The sequence below is a fragment of the Mobula hypostoma genome, chromosome 23 (genome assembly GCF_963921235.1).
Source record: "Mobula hypostoma chromosome 23, sMobHyp1.1, whole genome shotgun sequence".
Classification (NCBI taxonomy): domain Eukaryota; kingdom Metazoa; phylum Chordata; class Chondrichthyes; order Myliobatiformes; family Myliobatidae; genus Mobula; species Mobula hypostoma.
The window spans coordinates 8538574-8561203 of NC_086119.1; the positions used below are offsets into that span (position 1 = coordinate 8538574).

The 22630-nt window shown below is 43.5% G+C and overlaps 1 protein-coding gene across 12 annotated transcripts in view; it reads right to left on the minus strand.

Moving 5' to 3' along the window:
* Nucleotides 1-22630, minus strand: part of trim37 (tripartite motif containing 37) — a 158598-nt gene that overhangs the window by 56755 nt on the left and 79213 nt on the right. For 3 of the 12 annotated variants that reach the window (XM_063031582.1, XM_063031583.1, XM_063031581.1), the window contains 2 exons: nucleotides 20679-20828; nucleotides 9815-12406 (listed from right to left, as the gene is read on the minus strand). In XM_063031582.1, coding sequence (XP_062887652.1) covers nucleotides 12162-12406; nucleotides 20679-20828 — 395 coding nt within the window. In that variant the 3' untranslated portion in view covers nucleotides 9815-12161. Of the gene's footprint in view, nucleotides 1-9814; nucleotides 12869-15681; nucleotides 15740-20678; nucleotides 20829-22630 lie in introns of those variants that run through there. The other 9 variants (XM_063031591.1, XM_063031589.1, XM_063031585.1 and 6 more) reach the window with 9 other exon arrangements.

Here is a 22630-nt window from a genome sequence, read left to right on the forward strand (position 1 = left end):
ATTTAAAGTGGAGTTTGATAGGTTCTTGATTAGTAGGGGGCATCAAAGATTACAGGAAGAAGGCAGGAGAATGGGTTGAGAGGGATAATAAACTAGCCATGATGGAATGGTGGAGCAGACACGGTGGGCCAAATAGCCTAATTCTGCTCCGATGTCCAGTGGACTTCTTTCCAGGAGGTGTGGAAGCTATTTTAGCTGGCTGGCATCTCAAGCATAAAATGCTGGCACCATCACCATTATAAGACTGTATATGGATGGAGCCACTGCCAGGATTGAATTAGATATGTTCGCCAGTGCTATGGAGTCTTTGGCATCAACAAACTGGTAGAATTATAGGATATTTAGTAAATATGGAACATTATCTAGTGAGTGGAAACAAAAATCTCTGTCAGAGCACAATTAGGAAATTGCACTTCTTAGTTTAGACTTCACGATTCTGCTAAAATCTACTTGCATAACACAAATGTAAAAATCTTCCTTGGGCTAGTACACAGAGGTTGCTATAAAAACACGAACCACATCTTTGTCTCTTTCCATTTGAGGATATTAAAGAATGGCGACCAGATATTGTTTTATCAAAACAACTGAAAATGATTTTACCATTCCTTTAAATGGTTCCCTCGAAAAGGCATCCTAAGAAACCATTTCAGAAAGACGAGATTCTGCAGTCGCTGGAAAGTCCAGAGTAACACACACAAATTCCTGGCTTCTTCCTCCTTCCTTTCCAGTCCTGATGAAGAGTCTTTGCCCGAAACATCGACTTTTTATTCATTTCCATAGATGCTGCCTGGCCTGCTGAATTCCTCTGGCATTTTGTGTGCTACTCCAAACCCTTTCAAGTTTGATTGATGCACCCTAGTCAACCGTACAATATGTTAAATCCTTGTTATTAAAATATTTTTATTAAATCCTATTTTAGTCCGTGACCTTAAAAGGCATAATCTGAAAGCCTTTCAGGATTCAAAGTCAAGTTTAATGTCATAATGCATAAGTATGCATGCACAGGCGTAATACAGAACTTGCACGGGCACATGGCATCAGGTAAGCAGCTTGAATGTGCCAGTTCCTGAAGACCCAAGCTTCAAAACAACAATTCCTGGGAAGTTCAGGACTGCATCATTAAAGGGAGGACGTAGAAGCTTTAGACAGAGTGCGGAGGAGATTTACCAGAGTGCTGCCTGGATTAGGGAGCATGTCCTACTAGGATAGGTTGAGTGGGCTGGAGCTTATCTCTGGCGAGGAGGAGGAGAGCTGACTTGATTGAGATGTACAAGATAATAAAAGGTGTTGACTGAGGACAAGCAGACACCTTTCTCCCACAGTAGAAATGGCATAACTTGATGTTGGGAGGGACCTTCAAACATGGCAGGGATGTCAGAGGTAGGTTTATTTTTAAACACAGAGAGGGATACGGATGCGCTGCTGGGAGTGGTAGAGACAGGATACATTCAGGACATTTAAGAGGGTCTTAGATAGGCTCATGGATGAAAGAAAAAGTGGAGGGCTATATGGGGGGGGGAAGGGTTAGATAAATCTTGGGGTAAATTAAAGGGACTGTACATTATCGGCCAAAGGGCCTGTGTTCTGTGCATCAGCTGGCTGGCTAAAACACTCACATTTAAAGTATAAAAATATACAAGAGGAAAATAAAAAGGCAATGATTATGGATAGTGCTTTTGATGTTAAAATGGAACTGCTGGGTCCTGTGCACAGTTACCTCAAATCTTAACTGTCGGATAGATGGATGCTACGTAATTTCTACCCATTAAATTATATATAATGACATTCAATTGCTCTTCTGCTTTGAATATCTGTGAGTCATCTGTGAGGTGACTCACACAGTTCCAGACTTGCAGCAATAGGTTTTCAAAAAGTTGGTATCAATTCCTTGGAAGTAATTATTTTGAAAGTCTGCAATTTCCATATAACAGACAATTCATGGGAAATGGGGAGTGGATAAGGGAACAGGTAACACACAACAGGTCCCAACATGAATTCTGATAGATTTGTCATGTGAAATTCTTTCATCTGCCTTTTATTTATGTCAAAACACTGGAATTTCCATGGCTTTATTGCTGAGAAACCCACTCCATCACGCCCCCTCCAAATCATATTTCAGTACTTCATCTGCAACACGGAAGAGTAGCCAGTGTATAAATGAAATAGACTTTCAACACCAAAAGTTTTCCTTTTCACTAATCAGCCCCAATACCCGCCCCTTTTAATCACATTCTTGCCACAGAAGTCATGGACACAAGAAAGACTGCTCAACAATAAAATATTAAATAACATGACAGGTCAGGAGATTTGATCAGAAAGTAAGAGCAAAAGCAAATCAATGTGACCAATTGAGGTTATTTAAAACATGAACACATCCCATTATGTTGGCAATATTGCATTCTGGATCACACTCCTGCCAGAGGAAAAAAACTAGCATCAATAACATTTTATGATTTGGCTGATTTTATTTTTGTAGGAAAAAAAAGAGAGCAGCACGGTTAGCACGATGCTTTACAGCACTGTAATATTTGATTTCCACCCATGTCTGTACACTCTCCCATGACCGTGTGGGTTTCCTCCAGGTGCTCCTGTTTCCTCCCACATTCCAAAGATGCAGGGTTAGTAGGTTAATTGGTGTATTTGGGCAGCACAGCCTATTCAGGCCAGTAAGGGCCTCATAATGCAATATATTTCTAAATTGAAAAGAAAAGCATGATGATGTCATGATTTCCTCTTAAATAATTTTCACTCCATGAGGCCAGATCCATGCCATAGACAGGCTCAACGAAGCAGCAGACTTGCTCAGATGCCATATGCCTGATCTGGCAGTGCCTTGATTAAAAAGTTGTCTTCTTTTATTTTATTCTCGTAATCAGTGCAAACTTGGTCTCAAAGCAGCTCTCTGACATGTCACGCTGCTTTGCTATGAGTAGGAAGGAGGAGGCTAGATTGTGCCAATTTCCTTCAGCTTGACCTTTACTGAGAAGAAAAAGTGTCAGTAGGAATGTGTATTAACATGCACCAGTCCATTGTGCTGTTCTAAATGTACACCAACATCCCGAAGACTCAAATTCACGTTACTAGGAAAGAAAGACCCTGCCTTCGTATCATTTCACCATTTTGCTCCAGGTTAGGATAGTAAGAAATAAAGGTCGATCTTTTTCTAGTCATTGTTGCAATCCTGAAAAATAGCTAGCTTCTGGAGGAACACACACATGAACTGGAGGAATTTAACAAGCCACACTGTATCTATGGAGGGGAATAAACAGGAATGGAAAAGAAGGGGGGAGTAGGTAGAGGGGCATCCTTTTAGAGCAGAGATGAGCAGCAAAGTCTTCAGCCAGAGGATGGTGAATCGTGAATCTGGAATTCATCGCCACAGGGAGCTGTTAAGGCCAAATCATTGTGTATATTTACAGCAGAGGTTGATAGATTCTTTAATCGGGGCGCAAAGGAATACAGGGAGAAAGCAGGTGACTGGGGCTGAGAGGGAAAATGGATCAGCCATGATGAAATGGCGGAACAGACTTATTGGGCCAAATGGCCTAATTCTGCTCCTATATCTTATGGTCTTACGGTAAAGAAAGTTCTTGGCACGTTGGCCTTCATAAAACAAAGTATTGGGTACAGGAGATGGGATGTTATGTTGAGGCTGTATAAGACATTGGTGAGGCCTAATTTGGGAGTATTGCTGTTTTGGTCACCTACTGTACCTAAAGGAAAGATGTGAATAAGGTTGAAAGGGTACAGAGAAAATTTACAAGGATGTTGCCAGGACTGGAGGAGCTGAGTTATAGAACATAGAAAACCCACAGCACAATACAGGTCCTTCGGCCCACAAAGTTGTGCTGAACATGTCCTTACTTCAGAAATTACCTAGGGTTACCCATAGCCCTCTGTTTTTCTAAGCTCCACGTACCTATCCAGGAGTCTCTTAAAAGACTCTATCATATCCGCCTCCACCACCGTCACCGGCAGCCCATTCCACACACTCACCACTCTCGGCGTAAAAAACTTACCCTTGACATCTCCTCTGTACCTACTTCCAAGCACCTTAAAACTGTGCCCTCTCGTGCTATCCATCTCAGCCCTGGGAAAAAGCCTCTGACTATCCACACGATCAATGCCTCTCATTATCTTGTACACCTCTATCAGGTCACTTCTCATCCTTCGTTGCTTAGAGGAAAAGAAGGCCGAGTTCACTCAACCTATTCTCATAAGACATGCTCCCCAATCCAGGCAGCATCCTTGTAAATCTCCTCTGCACCCTTTCTATGGTTTCCACATCCTTCCTGTAGCGAGGTGACCAGAACTGAGCACAGTACTCCAAATGGGGTCTGACCAGGGTCCTATATAGCTGTAACATTACCTCTCGGCTCCTAAACTCAATCCCACAACTGATAAAGGCCAAAACCTTATAAAGAAAGATTGAATAGGTTTGGACTTTATTCCCTGGAACGTAGAAGATGAAGGGAATGTTTGATAAGAGGTATACAAAATTATAAGGGGTATAGATAGGATAAAGAAAAGCAGGCTTTTCTTACTGAGATTGGCTGGGACTACAACTGGAGGTCATGGGGTTAAGGGTGAAAGGTGAAAAAGAACAGGGAGGGAAGCTTCTTCTCTCAGAGAGTCATGGGAGTGTGGAATGAGCTGCCAGTGCAAGTGGTGCGTGCAAGTTCAATTTCAACATTTAAGAGAAGTTTGGATAGGTACATGGATGGCTGGAGTATGGTCCAGTGCAGGTCGATGGGACTAAGCTGCTTAAATGGTTCAGCATGGACTAGATGGGCCAAAGGGCCTGTTTCCATGCTGTACTTTTCTCTGACTCGAAAAGAAGCTGGAACAAGGAGGTGGGAAGGAAAGGAGTACAAGCTGGCAGGTGATAGGTGAGACCAGGTAAGGGGGAAGGGTGAGCAGGTGGGGCAAGGAGATGAAGAAAGAAGCTGGGAGGGGATAGGTGGAAGAGGTAAAGGGCTGAAAAAGGAGGAATCTGATAGGGGAGGGCAGTGGACCATGGAAGAAAGGGAAGGAGGAGGGCAACCGAAGGGAAATAATGGGCTGGTGAGAAGTAAAGGGGTGAGAAGGGAACCAGAATGTTAAGGATGTGGTCCAGGGTAGTTGGAGGCACACGATAGAACAGGCCTAAGTCAGCAAGGGAAAATCTTGCCTGACAAATCTGCTGGAATTATTTGAGGAAATAACAAGCAGGAAAAACAAAGGAGAATTGGTGGATGTTGTGAATTTGGATTTTCAGAAGGCCTTTGACAAGATGCCGCAAACGAGACTGCCTAGCAAGATAAGAACCTATGGTGTTACAGGAAAGATACTAGCACTAAGAGAGTGCTAGCTGATTAGCAGGAAAAAAAGAGTGGGAATAAAGGGAGCCATGTCTGATTGGCTTTCGGTGACTAGTGGTGTTCTACAGGTGTCAGTGTATGTCAATGATTTGGATGATGGAGTTGATGGCTTTGTGGCCAGGTTTCTGAATGATACTAAGGTAGGTGGAGGCATAGGCAGTGTTGAGGAAGCAGACAGCTGTAGAAGGATTTAGACAGGTTGGGAGACTGAACAAAGAAGTGACAGATGGAATACAGTGTCAGGGAGTGAATGGTCATGCACTTTGGTAGAAGGAATAAAAGCATAGACCATTTTCTAAATGGAGAGGAAATCCTAAAATCCGAGGTACAAAGGGACTTGGAAGTCCACATGCAGAATTTCCTAAAGGTTAACTTGGTGGTGAGGAAGGCAAATGCAATATTCATTTTAAGACTAGAATATAAAAGCAAGGATGTAATGCTGGGACTTTGTGGCCTCACTTGGAGTATTCTGAGCAGCTTTGGTCCCCTTACCTAAGAAAGAATGCACTGACATTTGAGAGAGTCCAGAGGAAGTTCATGAGAATGATTTCAGGATTAAAAGACATTGTATGAGGAGCGATTGATATCCCTGGGCCTGTATTCACTGGAATTTAGAAGAATGACGGGGATTTCATTGAAATCTATTGAATGTTGAAAGAACACACACAAAATGCTGGAGGAACTCAGCAGGTCAGGCAGCATCTATGGAAATGAACAAACAGTTGATATTTCAGGTTGAGACCCATCTTTGGGACTGGAAAGGAAGGGGGAAAACACCAGAGCAAAAAAAAGTGGGTGAAGGTGAAGAGGGAGAGCTCGAAGGTGATAGGTGAAGCCAGGTGAGTGGAAAAGGTAAAGGGCTGGAGAGGAAGGAATCCGATAGGAGAGGAGAGTGGAACATAGGAGAAAGGGAAGGAAGAGGGGATCCAGGGGGAGGTTATAGGCAAGTGAGAAGAAATAAGAGGAGAGTGGGAAAAGAAGTGGGGAGGAGACAGGAAATTGTTTTTAAATGGAAGGAGAAATCGATATTCATGCCATCAGGTTGGAGGCTACCCAGGTGGAATATAAGACTGTGCTCCTCCACGCTGTGGGTAGCCTCATTGTGGCCATGGACTGGCATGTTAGAATGGGAATGGAAATTGGAATTAAGATGTTGGGTACTGGGAAGTTCCATCTTGATAAAGTGGATGTGGAGAGGATGTTTCCTATAGTGGAGGAGTCTAGGACCAGAGGGGACAGCCTCAGAACAGAGGGGCATCCATTTAGAACAGAGATGAGGAGGAATTTCTTTAACTGGAGGGTGGTGAATCTATGGAATTCATTGCCATAGGTGGCAACAGAGCCAGATCATAGGGTGTATTTGAGACAGAAGTTGATAGGTTCTTGATTAGTCTGGGCATGAAGGGATATGGGGAGAAGGCAGGAGATTGACATTGAGAGGAAAATTGGATCAGCCATGATGAAATGGTGGAGCAGACTCAATGGGCCAAATGGCCTAATTCTGCTCCTATATCTTATACAGGCACATTCCATTTACCGACAATTCTAGCTGCTCCCTCTAGTGAAATGAAAAATGCATTGGCACCGTCCTAGCACAGAAGCCCGAACTTGAGTTAACTCTATCAGAACACAGGATAGCCCCAGGGAGACCAGCTCTGATTTACTTAAAGTTTCTGTAAATTAGCTTTTACATCCTACAAGTTCGTTACACACACACACACAAAAGTAAGATTGTGTCAGCTTTGGGGCAAATATGCCCCCAAAAAACTTCTTCCATTCCTCATTTTGATTCCTCTCACCACTTCTCTTCTCAGTACCCCATGGTTCTCCCCCTCCTTTCCTTTCGCCCATGGCCCACTGTTCCGTCCCATCAGATTCCTCCCTCTTCAGCCCTTCCCCTCCACTTTTGCCCTCATGTGGCTTCACCTATCGCCTGCTTCCACACCCCCTCCCTGCTTCTTATTCCGGCTCTTCCTCAATTTCCAGCCCTCTGAGTCTATCACCATAGCACGCCTCTTCTCCCCCCCCCCCCACTTCCCTTCTGAGTCGCAGGGACAAACTCAGTGCCAGAGGCTCTACCACTGTGACTTTCCTGTTAGGTCAAAGCAAACCACACACTCCCACCCCCAACAGTATCCAAAGTGATATTCCTTTTGAAGGGAATGGCCACAGGGGTACTCTGCACTGGTTCCTTAACTTCCTTCTCCTTCCTGACTCTCACCCAGTCTCCTGTGTCCTGCACCTTGGGTGTAACTACCTCTCTGTATTTCCTAGCTATCACTGCCTCAGCCTCCCCCACATGATCTGGGGTTCATCTTTAACGTGGATTGCTAGAAGCTGCAGCTGGGTGCGCTTCTCACAGTTGTAGTCATCAGGGACACTGGAGGTCTCCCTGCCTTCCCACATCCTGTAAGAGTAGCATTCAGCTATCCTGCCTAATATTTCAACTGCCCAGCTGAGTAGATATAATGAAGGGGAGGGGGGAACTTAACCTTGAGCTTTTCTTTCCTTTGTTTTTCTGACTGAAGCCTTGAAGAGCTAAAGCCTCACTACCCTGACTGTCCTCTCAGATGACTGCCACCGCGCTTGCCTCGCCTTCCTTTAACTTGCTCTTGCTAATCAATCCCAAACACCGATCGGTCACTGGTCAAAGATCTTTTTTTGCTTAGTGACCCACTGCCGCTTTTTCTACTCAGGTAGTGAATGTGATTGAAATCCCCTCCTCTCAAAACTTCTGATGACTCAATATTAAAGTGAGACCTCTGAGCTGGATCTCACAGCAGTAATTAAACCCACCAGGGAATTCTCCCCTCTATCCTCCACCAGTATAAGCTAACGGAAAGCCAGAGCCATGCTTCATCTTACAGATGTTTGTGGGACCCTTGTGGTAAGGAAGGGAAGTCGGAAAGTCAGATCTGTAAACTTCAGGATAAGGATTGGCTCCAAGGTTTGGGTTGGTCAGGTGCAGCTTCTTAGTGGGGCAGGGAACATCTCACAGCTCGATGAAGTGCTGTGGCTGGGCACCAAACACCTACCCTACATTGTTCCACCACTGACCTGGCATCATGCATCAAACTTAGAACTCGGAATAGTAGGAATGCTCAGGTCACACCCTCTTACGGGAAGGTTGTGATGAAGCTAAGAGGTGGTGGGAGTGCCGGGCAGGGGATGGGGAGGTAAAAGGGGGAGATGGTGGTGAAAAAGATTCACAGAAGTTGCCAGGACATTTAGAGCTTCAATTATAAAAGGAGGAACTGCATATGCTGGGACCATTTTGCCTGGAGTGCAGAAGGCTAAGGGGGGAACTCAAGAGGTTTAGAGTCTCTGAAGGGACAGTCATCTTACCAGGTTAAGGGAGTTTAAAAACTAGAGGGCATAGGTTTAAAGTGAATGGAAAGATTTAAAAGTGATCCAAGGATGAACTGACTACCCTCCCCCCTCCCCCCGCCCCCCCAACATACACAGCCACAGCTGGTGGGTACATGGAATGAACTAGCAGCACCAAATACAGGTACGTGTGACTAGCTCATATAGGCATCTTGCTCAGTATGGCCAAGTTAAACTGCCTCTGTGCTACACAACTATGACTTTTGAGCACAGCACAGGAACAGGCCTTTGCCCCATCATGCCTACACTGCCTATGATGCCACGACACCATATAAACAACTCCACTCTTTACACCACCAAAACAACTAACCATGTAATTTTATGCGTTCACAGATGTTGAATGCCACTATCACTACTGCAATATCAAAATACAAGCTGTGTTGACAATTCTCTGATCAAGAATTTTATGACCACTTCTCAAAGTGGCACAATTTAAATTATGGTGAGGTGTTCCTTGAACATGCCTTCTAACTTTGAGAATGTAGGATACTCCTCACTATCAGAATAGAAACCCAGGGTGAAAGTTAGCAAACGAGCAATGTGGTAACTGTAAAAGTGAGACCTCAGTAAGTGAACACACTTCCTTAATTAGTGAGAAGGGAATGAAAGAAAAAGATGTGTGGTAAAATAGGCAATTTATGCAAAGAAAGGCATGAGACTGCACTAAGTTTAAGGAAAGGCAAAGGGAAAAATCAAGCATTTAAACTTTTGCAGACACTTCAAAGTCAACTTTATTGGTGTGCAGAGCATCAGGCAGAACAAGGGGTTAGTGAATACTCAAAACTTCTAGAAGGCAGATAAAAGTTGACTGTCACTGTCAGCTATTCAAATCTGCAAAGTGTCGGTACCACATTAGGCAGCATTCTCCTTACCAATTCTTCTCTCACTCTATTGCGCTTTGCTGATTTTCTGGGCAAAGTTCAACACACAAAATGACCCACCCCAGGACCCACTTTCAGAAGTTCTCTAGTGACAAAGCATCACACAAATAAAATTTTCTTTGAAACCATTAACACTTCTGTGTTAAAATTTTGCTTGGCTCATTAGAAACTATACCCAGTTATATCCACCCCGTCGAAGAAACAGAAAATATACCAATAGTTTGCAACACAAGTTTTATTAACAAAAAAAGTGCAGAAATGTTATCATGTAAACACAATGGATACAGTATTTAAAATGCAACACTGGATACACATTACAGATAAAGCACAACTTTCTCACAGTATAAGGTACATCACAGTTAGACAGGATGTTGACATGCTTTACAGGAACTGGGCCCAGGGCACTTGGCACCACAAGGACGATCCACCCAGTACGACACCTTCTAGTACACAGACAGACTGCCAGCAGTGACTTGGTAGACTTGTTGCTAGATTTCCAAATTCTCTCAATGGCACAGCATTCTCAAAGGAGCGCTGAAGAAATTCACAAAACCTAAATGTGCTCTGTAAAGCAATGTCAGCCAACATTCAATACATTGCAAAGCATGTCACAGTTGTAGGCTACGCAGAAATGAGGACAAGGTTACTGAACTACAGTTAAGGTCATGCTGCCAGAGCGAACTGATCACCAATTACCTTTCAAAGAAAGGCTCACAAACATTGAAAACCAAAATAATAACATACCATACTAGTGAGCAGAGAAGTAAAGAGTCTCCCAAAGATTCAAGTATTTTTGATCAACCTAATGGAAAATTCTGGAAAAACCTATTTCTAATATCAGCACCAAATAATGAACAAATGCTTGATACATCAGAGTATAATTAAAGAGTGGTCTAGGGCAGAGATATTGTAAACTATAAGTTAACAGAACCCACAGATTTGCCCATCTCTTGGAGAACAGATTATAATGACAGATTGATAAGTGCTGTTTTACACAAAGGCTTTTGGGGTGGGAGCATCAAGCTGATTAGCAAGGAAAACCCAGGCAAGAGATTTCTCTAGATAAAGGCACCAGCCCTTACAGCTTTGCTAATCAATTCCTATCTGAGGAGTTCCCGGAGGAAAACACTGTTTGGCACCAGTAGGGCACAGCTACAAAGAAAAAACACAAAGTGATTGTACCTTCTGTACAGAAACCATTTGGTAGAGAAGGGTTTACTAGTGGGTATCAGAATAGCTGCTTCAGAGCAGAAGCTGAATGAATAAATAAAATGATTTGGAAATAAATTAACATCAAGGAATCTTGTTGGAACTTTTGCTTGAACGTTTGTGCCAGAAATGATCCTGAACTGAAACAATCAAGTATAAAACAGACCATACAAACAGGACAACTGTAGAACTTTGATACGGTATACTCTGTTTCATTGTCGAGGACTCCAGCTTACTTGCACTTGTAACATTGCTAACCAGCAGGCTAGTCGCTATAGGGCTTCATTGCACACAAGAGATGCAAGTGATGGAAATACTAGAAACACCTGAAGAGGTACCAGGCGGAGAAGAAATTCTGCACAGAAAATACGTACACAGCACCACCACGCAGTAGTACAACAAATCTATGATTTCTGCATTGAGGACAAGGAAGCTGCCCAGTCAAGTCATACCCCACTGTCAACGTCAGTGGGGTTGACAGGGCAGTATTTAAATTTGCCATTTAGATCATAAATGGCAAAACAACCGAGTACAATGTCACTTTGATAAAATACACGATTAAAGTCAAAAAGCACAAAGGCTCGACTTGCAGAGATCAGTTGGATTACTTTCCTCAATCACCACTCAATTCAGTGTCCGTTGTGTCTGTACAGGGATAATACTGCACATGCTTCTAATCATGAATCTAATGGTCTGAGCTACACAGCAAACACAAAATATAAACTCAATTTATATCTACTGTAGTCCGTCAGTCTAATTATAACAGGGCACTTTACAATCTCAAAGTCATCAGTAGTAAAACACGAGTGGCCTAGATCAAGCAACGATGCCAATAACCTACTCAGTGAATTCACAAGTTCAGCCATTGCTCACAAGTGCAACCAATCCCCTGTTCAACCCCCACCAATCCCCCATCTCAACCTGCCAGGGAAGGCCAAGCCCCTACACGAATAATTGTTAATGTTCAGCTTATGTCAACCAGGGGCAAATAAGAACACGCCAGGGCCCATTCACATGTTTATTCTAATTGTTCTGGGAGCAGTGGACAGCTTGAGGAGGAAATGACCTACCATAACTCCAACAATAAAATGCAGAAGAACTAAAGTTATGAAGGATAGCAAGTCAACTGCTTGGAAAGAGGTCTCAACTGCTGCAGAAGGATGGTTTGAAAAGAAAAGTAGACAGGGCAGCTACGCAGAAACTGCAGGCTGCAAATGTGCCAGAGTCCCAATGTAGAGACCATTACAGTCATAGCTTTGCTGTGCTGATGAGATGGTTTACAGGTTTTTTAAAAAAATGTACAACCAGGTACTGGTGAGTGTAATTAACTCTGACCCATTGAAGAAACAAAATCAGTGCAATGTTTATTGGGAGTTTGCTGTATCAGCACATGGCTGGTGCAGTAGTGTATGAATGATAGGTGAACATTATTTTCACAAGGGATGTTATAGTTTATTTCCCTTAACCTGCTATTAAGGATGGAAACATTTTCAGCAGGTTCCCATTCTTTTCCATGCTTCCACTGCAATTTGGATGCAAAATATTTTCCATTGACAAAGTCCTCATGATCTGTGGGGAGAGAGAGAGAGAGAGAGAGAGAGAGAGACCAGAAATAACTCAGTGGTTAGATTAAGTAACCCACTCTACTTCCTGCCCTGTTGAACTGACTGAGCCCACAGCCCTGGAATTTGGTGCCACTATATAATTTGTCGGCTGGTGGTGCAGTGACATCAGCGCCGGACTCCGGAACGGAGGTTCCCGGGTTCGAATCCAGTTGGGCCGTTCTCGAGTACACTTTCCATCCGTGCCGGATTGAATGTTGAGATCACAACTCGACTTCGTAAAATAAAGAAAAATACTGAGAAATGTCTGTGCAAGGAGTGGCGCGCCACACAGTCTTTCGTTTCGCACCTTGTAAGGCATGAAAATGCCTGGCGCTGGCCTCTCAGGCCTGAGTTGACGTCATCACCATCATATATAATTCAACTTCCAATTCCATTCTCCCTCTGCAAAACATCCAGGCACTTCCCCCTAAATTTAACACCAAGAAGAGCTGAATCCAGGGTCTCAAACTAATGTGCACTGAATCAGTCCTTAATATATAATAAATAACAATACCCAAGTTTACATACACACACACGTAACAGCTTTTTTGGGCAAGTACTTTTCTGTGGTAGCATCTGCAGAACTGGATCTCAGCAAGAACCAAGTTTCTTCAGAGGTGGCATGACACTCTGCAAATTAACTTTCATATTTGCCTACATTAATGCCAAATGTGCTTTCCAAACAATAGACTGTAAAACGATTTGCATTTATATAGTGGATCGTCCTTAGGCACTCCACAGGAATCTATTCAGACAAAAATTGACACTAAGCCAAAAAGGAAGGCAAACTTATTTTTAGTTTAAAAGGATGCAGCCATTTGGCCCATTGGGAACAATCCTTCCCACTGTTTCTGACATCACCTTTCACAATCCCAGACTATTTTATAGCATATTACAGCCTATGGAAGCACTGTTGGGACAGGGGGTAGATTTTGAGAGGCAGTTTAATGGAGGATTTCGGGTATGTGGATCATGTTCAGGGCACCCCAGTACTGGGGTGAGCAAAAGAAAAATACTTGAGGGGGGATATACTGGCTTTGGAGGCAGTGCAGAGAGGAGGTTCACCAGGTTGATTCCAGAGATGAAGGGGTTAACCTATGAGGAGAGATTGAGTCACCTGGGACTGTACTCTCTGGAGTTCAGAAGAATGAGAGGGGATCTTATTGAAATATACAAAATTTTGAAAGGGATAGATAAGATAGAAGTAGGAAAGCCGTTTCCATTGCTAGGCGAGACTAGAACTAGGGACATTCCCTGGATTCAGGGGAGATTTAGGACGGAGATGAGGAGAAACTTTTTCCCCCAGAGAGTGGCGAATCTGTGGAATTCTCTGCCCAGGGAAGCAGTTGAGGCTTCCTCACTAAGTGTATTTAAGATACAGTTAGATAAGTTTTTACATAGTAAGGGAATTAAGGGTTATGGGGAAAAGGCAGGTAGATGGAGCTGAGTTTATGGACAGATCAGCCATGATCTTATTGAATGGTGGGGCAAGCTCGATGGGCCGGATGGCCTACTCCTGCTCCTATTTCTTATGTTCTTATGTAAAAGAGGTCAGGATTCACCAAAGGTGAAAAATGAAGGAAGAATTCTTGGGGAGGAAGTAAATTGTGAGGAAAATGTGCAGTAAGGATCAAACACATGGACAGGAATTTTAAAAGCATTGACATCACTGGGCTTCACTCAGTCACTGAATAAAGGGGAGACTGCTGTGGAAGCCGTCGAGTTACAAGACAGCAAGGTTGAACGTGAATTCATACTTGTGCCTGGCCAGACTAGGAGGGAACTATCAGAGACATGGATGAGGCTTTCAACCTCATCAAAAATGGGTTATAATTACTGAAAGGTAGTTATAAAGTCCCAGATCATGGTTAACTAGAGAGCATGATTGCAGATTTTGATTTAGCCTGGCCAGACAGGCACCAAGGCTTCAGCAGAGGCATTAGTTTCCCGGTGTTTAAATAAGAAGTTTTGGAGCACTCAGTGGAGGTTGAGGAATAAGTTTAGAGCTGTAGGATTGCATACCATCAGCATACAGGTGGAGCCTGATGAGTTTTCAGGTGGTGGTGCTAAAGCAGGAGCTCATACATGAGAAATGAGAAGGCCACAAGGATAGAGCCTCAGATATTGTACAAAGTGGAAGAGATGTCATTGCTAAAAGCTCACGGGCAATGGCCAATTAAAGAAGAATGGTTCTGGATCTCAAAGCATGGTTTTCTACAGATGCTGCTTGAAATGCTGAATATTTTTATTTCACGTTAAGGACAATTCAGGTGGACAGTACAGCTTTGAATTCAGGGCAAACTTTTGAGAGATGGAAGCTGAGTCAGAACAGAAGAATAACATGGGGCTCAGGCAGTGCCAATTGTGAGATTAGCAGAAAGCAGGTAATGGGGAAAATAGTACAGCTGTCACAGTACCCTGTATGTATACGCTACTTGGATTAGGGCAAATTCAATACCGTAAGTATAATATCAGGGAATTCACAACTGATTCAAGAATCTGAGGTAAGAGAAATCCAAGACAAGGTTTCTCTTTGAGGAATAGGCAAGAGCAGACACAAAGTGGAACAAAGGGAAACTGCAAATAATAGCTAGCATGGAGGAATTTTTGAGGAGAGGGGTGGGTGGGCCAGAACAGGAAAAGTTGACAGATGGTCATCATTTTAGTGACGAGAAAAACAAGTGGGACCATCACCCAACAGGTATACAATCTTAATCTTGGTGATAGATGCTCCGAAAATCTTCCCACTGGAGTCAAAAGTATAGTGAGGAGTTTTAAAAAATCTGTTGAAGGTGGTTATGTTTTCACTATTCCAAAGTGAATAGGGAATGTGCAGCTTACAGTTTGAGAGCAAGAAATGAAAGCACTAGTCTAGGGAGATCTGTCAGAAATGGTTACACCAGCTTTACAACGCAAATGCTCAAGTGTGTGTTTGGTGTTAAAGGTATTTAAATGGGTGGGGATTTACAGAGGAGAATGACTAATAACGGAGAGTTTAAGGATTTTACTGACGACAAGGACACATCAAAAAGGAGTGATTAAGCACAGGCTTTGAAGACCAAAAGCCAGATCATCCTGAATATAGACAGTGCACTGCATTTAAAAGTGTCTCGAGGGAATAGCTCTCTCCATTTTGAAATGTCACAAGAACAATGCAAAATCTTTTTTTTGCCCCAGCATGTTGGACAGTACTGGGCACCAGAAAAGGAGCTTAAAATAATCACAAATAGCTGCACTTACCACTCATTTTTTTCTCCATTGACAAAATTTGCGCTGTCAGAATTGCCCAAATCACCTGCTAAAAAAAAATGCATCTCAATTTCCTTCTGCAGATACAAACTTCATCATTCATCAGCTTGGCAGGCAGAGGAAAATGGGTCATGAGTGCCCCTGTGGTTTGAAAGGTCAGCACAACTTGTTGGAGGCACATCCCTTGGTGATGAGCCAAGGACACAACCAAAGACACTCATTACTCACGCAAGAGCAGCTCTAGTTACAACTTTATTGTATAGACACAAAATGCTGAAATGGTGAGCATAAAATATTAAATCTTTTCCTTGTTTAGAGCAGGTATACCCCCCTCCTTCACCATTGTACAATTCTCAACAGAAGATTATGATAACATTTGTTCATCCCCACCCACCCCAAACCCCATTGGCACTGACTGCAGTTTTTAAAATTCAGGAACGCATGTGTCACTGCTAACAAGCTCATCATTTATTGCACAGCTCTAATAGTCTTTGAAAGTGGAAGTGATGGCTGCCGTTCTTGTAAAGATGCTTTCTGGTATTTTTCAATATAGGTTGAATACCCCTTATCCTAAATCCAAAAACATCCAATATCCAAAATTTTTTTGAGCGCTGACGTGGTGTCACAAGTAGAAAATTCCACAAGATGCTGGAAAGGTTCCGGGGTGCTGTGCAGGTCTCTGCGTATCACAGCCAGTTGTGTAAGGAATAGAAGTTAGTGATAAGCAGAAAAGCACTGCATACAACGAAAACAAAGATCTTGATTGTGTTTTGAAAGAGTGGATTCATCATCGGACTGAACACACGCCGTTTAACAGTACGCTGATCATGATACGAACAAAGATCTATCATGAAAATTGAAGGTTATTGTTTCACGCACAAAGTTGCTTAAAGTATCACATAAAACTACCCCCTCCTCCTGTGGTAACTGCTGTGGAATGGGTGGCTGTTTGAAATTGATGGTGGATATGAAGCCAATCGTAGCACTGAAAACAGGTAAATAACGTGGTCGGGAGTGGTCCAGATTGTACTTAGACTTCAGGCTGTTCTTTGAGCTTTATACCAGCTATGTAAGTAAATAGATTTTATATTTACACTTGGGTATCATCCCCAAGGTATCTCACCATATAGATGCAAATATTCCATTTTGGATAAGAGATGCTCAACCTGTAGTAATTTCTAAAGTTCAAGTCAAAAATAAAGGAAAAGTGATGCATTTCTAAGTTAGGAAATGAGGTTTGGTGGGGCAAACAGCAATACAATATTCCTGTGTCACGGACGCCCTTGAATTTGTTGGAGGTGCTGTCCAAGTAGCTTGCCATGTAACTTCAGTAAACTTGTAGATGACACCACAAAGTGATGACAAGTCAGTAAAGTGAACCTTGGTCCTTAATGGCACTTGACCTTTTTATAATGTTGCTGAAGCTACACTCATCTGAACAAAGCATTCCACTGCACTCTTTACTCACATCCTGCACAAGCTGGATTGGCATTTTGGAAGCTGGAGTTTAGTCACCTTCGAATATCCCACCTCTAATGCAGGGGTTCCCAACCCTTTTTATGCCATGGATCCCTACCATTAACTGAGGAGTCTGTGGAGCCCTGCTCTAATGTACTCTTGTTGTTTCTCTCCACACCTGTGGCGTACTGGGCAGCAACCTTGCCATTTCTTTAACGTTTGTCTGTTTTTTTTTTAAAGAAGGCAGAGTTGCTAGCTCGACGCTCAACTCAGCATGAATGGAAAACGCGCAAAGAGCTGGCCGGATTTGAATCCTGGACCACCTGCCTTGAAGTGCAAATGCCACTACACCACCAGCTGGCAATATGGTCTTGAAAGTGCAGGATTTATATGGATAGTTTAGTTATAAGGCTAGCTGATTAACTTTCTGGTCAATTGTCATTGCCAGAACACTGAGGGTGAATGAACAGAAGATGTAAAGAAGGTGCTTCCCTGGCTGAACAGTTGAGAGTTACAAGATCAAACACGTATGAATGAGTTAGGCCATTCAGCCCATTGAACCTACCCACCATTTGATCATGGCTGATTTATTTTACCTCTCAGCCCCATTTTCCTGACTCCTCCCCATAACATTTGATGCCCTTGTTGGTCAAGAACCTATTAACATCCACTTTGACATACCCAATGACCAGGCCTTCACAGCCAGCTGTGGCAATGAATTCCACAGATTCACCACTCTCTGGCTAAACGAAATTCCTGCTCATCTGTTCTAAATGAATGTCCCTGTTCTCTGGTGAAGCTTTCTGATCCTAGACTCACCACAATAGGAAACATCCTCTCCACATCCACTCTATCTAGTCTTTTCAACTTTGGTAAGCTTCAATGAGAGCCCCATCATTCTTCTAAGTTCCAGCAAGTACAAGCCCAGACAATCGCTCCTCATATGATAACCCTTTCATTCCTAGAATCATTCTTGTGAACCTCTTCAGGACCCTGTCTGATGTTAGCACATCCTTTCTTAGGTAAGTGACCCAAAACTGCTCACAATACTCCAAGCAAGGCCTAGCTTGTATAAGGCATGCTTTAACATTTTCCATCACATTACTGATGGGGAGCAAATGAACAAGCAAGACTTGATTTATCCCACCATTTGAGGACAGATTTACCTGGACATTTTTCCACATTGCAGGGAAATGTCATAGTAATTAAACTGTAACATGTGCTACACAGTTGGTTCCAGAGTTTAATCTTCACAGCTACAGAAAATTACAAAGAATGCATGACAGTGGCTCTACTTCATTAGGAGTTTGAGGAGACTGGGTTTGTCACCATGAAGGTCTGGGGGGCTATTACACAGGAACCAGCTCCTCAACGCCCAGTGGTGGTCAGCTCCCGAGACCATGGTCTTTCTCTAAAGCCTTTGCAGTGGCTATGCAAAGCTTAAGTGTCTCCCTCAGCATGTACTGTGAGCCTTTCTTGGAATCACTAGTTATGAATATAGCATTAGCTGAAAGCTGGTTTCAGTGAGAGCAGATATCCCAAGGTATCAAGATGGATCGATTTGGCATTTTTAGCTGAAAGTGACTGCAAGTGTTTTTATCTTCAGTTTTGTTAAACATGGCCGATGACAGGAACAATCTTGAACCTCCTCCTAATAAATATTGGCCACCCACCATGGAAATGATGAGGCAGGACTGCAGAGCTCTGATGTGGTCCAGCAAGTGAAGCGTCTATGACTTGGTACTGTGACTTTAATGCTACCTGATGCTCGTGGAGACCCAAGTTGCCATTTTGCCAGGCTGTCATCTCTCTAAAAAGGTGATAATCCACCAAATCCTCAACATTCCTCACCAAATCAATGTTGGTGCTGACTTCAAGATTAAAAGGGAGAGTGAGGGAGTGATTTATTGGGCCCTGAAGTTACACACTCCAATGAAATACACTCAACACGCTGGGGGAACACGCAGGTTGGGCAGCATCCGTGGAAACGATCAGTCAACGTTTCGGGCTGGAACCCTTCATCAGGACTGTAGGGGGAAGGGGCAGAGGTCCTATAAAGAAGGTGGAGGGAGGGTGGGAAGGAGAAGGCTGGTAGGTTCCAGGTGAAAAACCAGTAAGGGAAAAGATAAAGGGGTGGGGGGGGATGGGGGGAGAAGCAGGGAAGGGATAGACAGGAAAGGTGAAGAAGGAATAGGGGAAAGCACAATGGGTAGTAGAAGGAGGCGGAACCATGAGGGAGATAGTAGGCAGCTGGGGGAGGGGGCAGAGTGAAATAGGGATAGGGGAAAGGAGGGGGAGGGGAATTACGAGAAGTTGGAAAATGTTCATATGTTCAACTTCAATGTTCATACCAGGGGGCTGGAGACTACGTAGACGGTATATGAGGTGTTGCTCCTCCAACCTGAGTTTAGCCTCATCATGGCAGTAGAGGAGGCCACGTATGGACATATCCGAATGGGAGTGTGAAGCAGAGTTGAAGTGGGTGGCGAATGGGAGATCCTGTCTGTTGTGGCAGATGGAGTGGAGGTGCTCGACAAAGTGGTCCCCCAATCTGCATCGGGTTTCACCGATGTAGAGGAGGCCGCACCGGGAGCACCGGATGCAATAGATGACCCCAACAGACTCACAAGTGAAGTGTTGCCTCACCTGGAAGGACTGTTTGGGACCTTGAATGGTGGCAAGAGATGAGGTGTAGGGACAGGTGTAGCACTTATGCTTACAGGGATAAGTGCCGGGTGGGAGATCCATTTGGATCAGGGAGTCGCGGAGGGAGCGATCCCTGCGGAAAGCAGAGAGGGGTGGAGAGGGAAAGATGTGCTTAGAGGTGGGGTCCTGTTGAAGGTGGCGGAAGTTGCGGAGGATAATGTGCTGGATCCGGAGGCTGGTGGGGTGGTAGGTGAGGACAAGGGGAACTCTGCCCCTGTTGTGGTGGCAGGAGGATGGGGTGAGGACCGAAGTGTGGGAAATGGAGGAGATGCGGGTGAGGGCATCATTGATGATGGCAGAAGGGAAACCACGATCCTTAAAGAAAGAGGACATTTGAGATGTCCTGGAACAGAAAGCCTCATCCAGGGAGCAGATGCGGCAGAGACGGAGGAACTGCGAATAGGAAATGGCATTTTTGCATGTGGCAGGCCTGATGTGAAATTTTAATAAAATCACAATGGAGAGCAAGCATAGGCAGTATATAGGGTGACACAGTTGCATAACAGTTAGCACAATCACCAACAGTGGTCACCAATTGGGGTTCAATTCCCACCACTGTCTGCAAGGCATTTGGACGTTCTCTGTATGGGTTTCCTCGAGCTGCTCCAGTTTCCTCCAACATTCCAAAAACAAACAGGTTAGAGCTAGTGAGCTGTGGGCATGTTATGTTGACACCAGAAGTGTGGCTACACTTACTGATTTGAAGGAAATGACACATTTCCCTGTATGCTTCGATGAGCATGTGACAAAAAAAACCGCTAATGTTTCTGTACTCTCTCAAGAATGAAAATCCAGCTTTCAGGCATGGAACTCTGCTTTCATACCTTCACTGGAACTTTGTACTGCGAAGTTACGAGTGACCACCTCTGCAGACACATTTTCCTCCTGCTCCTCATTCTCAGTATCGCATTCGCTCTCACTGTCGGTACTCATCCCAGGCAGTAAACGGAGGATAGTCTTCTGCAGTGACATGACTGGAAAAAAAACATGCCCTGAGTGAGACTTTCCACCTGTGCAAAGCAAACATCAGTAAACATGGATAAGTAGGTGCTAATGGAACTTTTATGATTGTTGGTATTAATACACAGCTACAAATACATTGCAGCTGTGTATGTACACAAAGGTTAAGCGTACAAAATTACCTGTCAGAACTATAATGCAAATCTCATTCTGGAATAAACACCGAGATGCTGGTTACATGCTTAAAACCCGACAGTGATTGCTCTAGACATTAGTTACATAACAACACAAAGTGAAAGGTGCTCCAACTTCAGAGCTGCATTACTTATTATCTGCTTGAAAAAGAAATCAACAAATTCTTCCCTCACATGGTGGTACAGAGCAGGGCAGGGATGATAATGATTAGTACAAATTATGATGACATCAACTGAAGGTCTCATGCATGAAAGTCTTTGACAAATACATTATATTCATCTCCATAAATTTATGAAAAATTCTGACAGCAAAGTGCAAACAACATTTTTCCTCTGTTAAATGTCCAAGAGGCAATATTTTCCTTACAATTTATGGAAATTACTGGCCAATTTTATGTGCAGTATTAACTTAGTACAGGAATAAATTAAAAAAGCCACATTTCTTTTGTGACATATACAATGTGAGCAATTAGCTTTAAGTCTTATGCAGTCAGCCTGAAGTGACCATAAGACCATAAGATCATATGATATAGGAGAAGTAGGCCTTTTGGCCATCGAGTCTGCTCCGCCATTCAATCACAGGCTGATCCAATTCTTCCAGTCATCCCCACTCCCCTGCTTTCACCCCATACCCTTTGATGCCCTGGCTAATCAAGAACCTATCTATCCCTGCCTTAAATACACCCAATGACTTGGCCTCCACAGCCAATTGTGGCATCAAATTCCACTGATTTATCACTCTGACTGAAATAATTTCTCCACATCTCTGTTCTAAATGGACGTCCTTCAATCTTGAAGTCCTGCCCTCTTGTCCTAGACTCCTCTACCATAGGAAATAACTTTGCCATATCTAATCTGTTCAGGCCTTTTAACATTCGGAATGTTTCTATGAGATCCCCCCCTCATTCTCCTGAACTCCAGGGAATATAGCCCAAGAGCTGCCAGATGTTCCTCATATGGTAACCCTTTCATTCCTGGAATCATTTTCATGAATCTTCTCTGAACCCTCTCTAATGTCAGTGTATCCTTTCTAAAATAAGGAGCCCAAAACTGCACACCAAGTGTGGTCTCACGAGTGCCTTACAGAGCCTCAACATCACATCCCTGCTCTTGTATTTTATACCTCTAGAAATGAATGCCAACATTACATTCGCCTTCTTCACCATCAACTTAACCTGGAGGTTAACCTTTAGGGTATCCTGCACAAGGACTCCCAAGTCCCTTTGCATCTCTGCATTTTGAATTCTCTTCCCATCTAAATAATAGTCTGCCCGTTTATTTCTTCCACCAAAGTTCATGACCATACACTTTCCAACATTGTATTTCATTTGCCACCTCTTTGCCCATTCCCCTGAACTATCTAAGTCTCTCTGCAGGCTCTCTGTTTCCTCAACACTAAACACTCCTCCACCTAAATTTGATTCATCAGCAAATTTAGCCACAAATCCATTAATCCCATAGTCCAAATCATTGACATGTATCGTAAAAAGCAGCGGTCCCAACAACAACCCCCGTGGAACTCCACTAGTAACTGGCAGCCAGCCAGAATAGGATCCCTTTATTCCCACTCTGTTTTCTGCCGATCAGCCAATGCTCCACCCACGCTAGTAACTTCCCTGTAA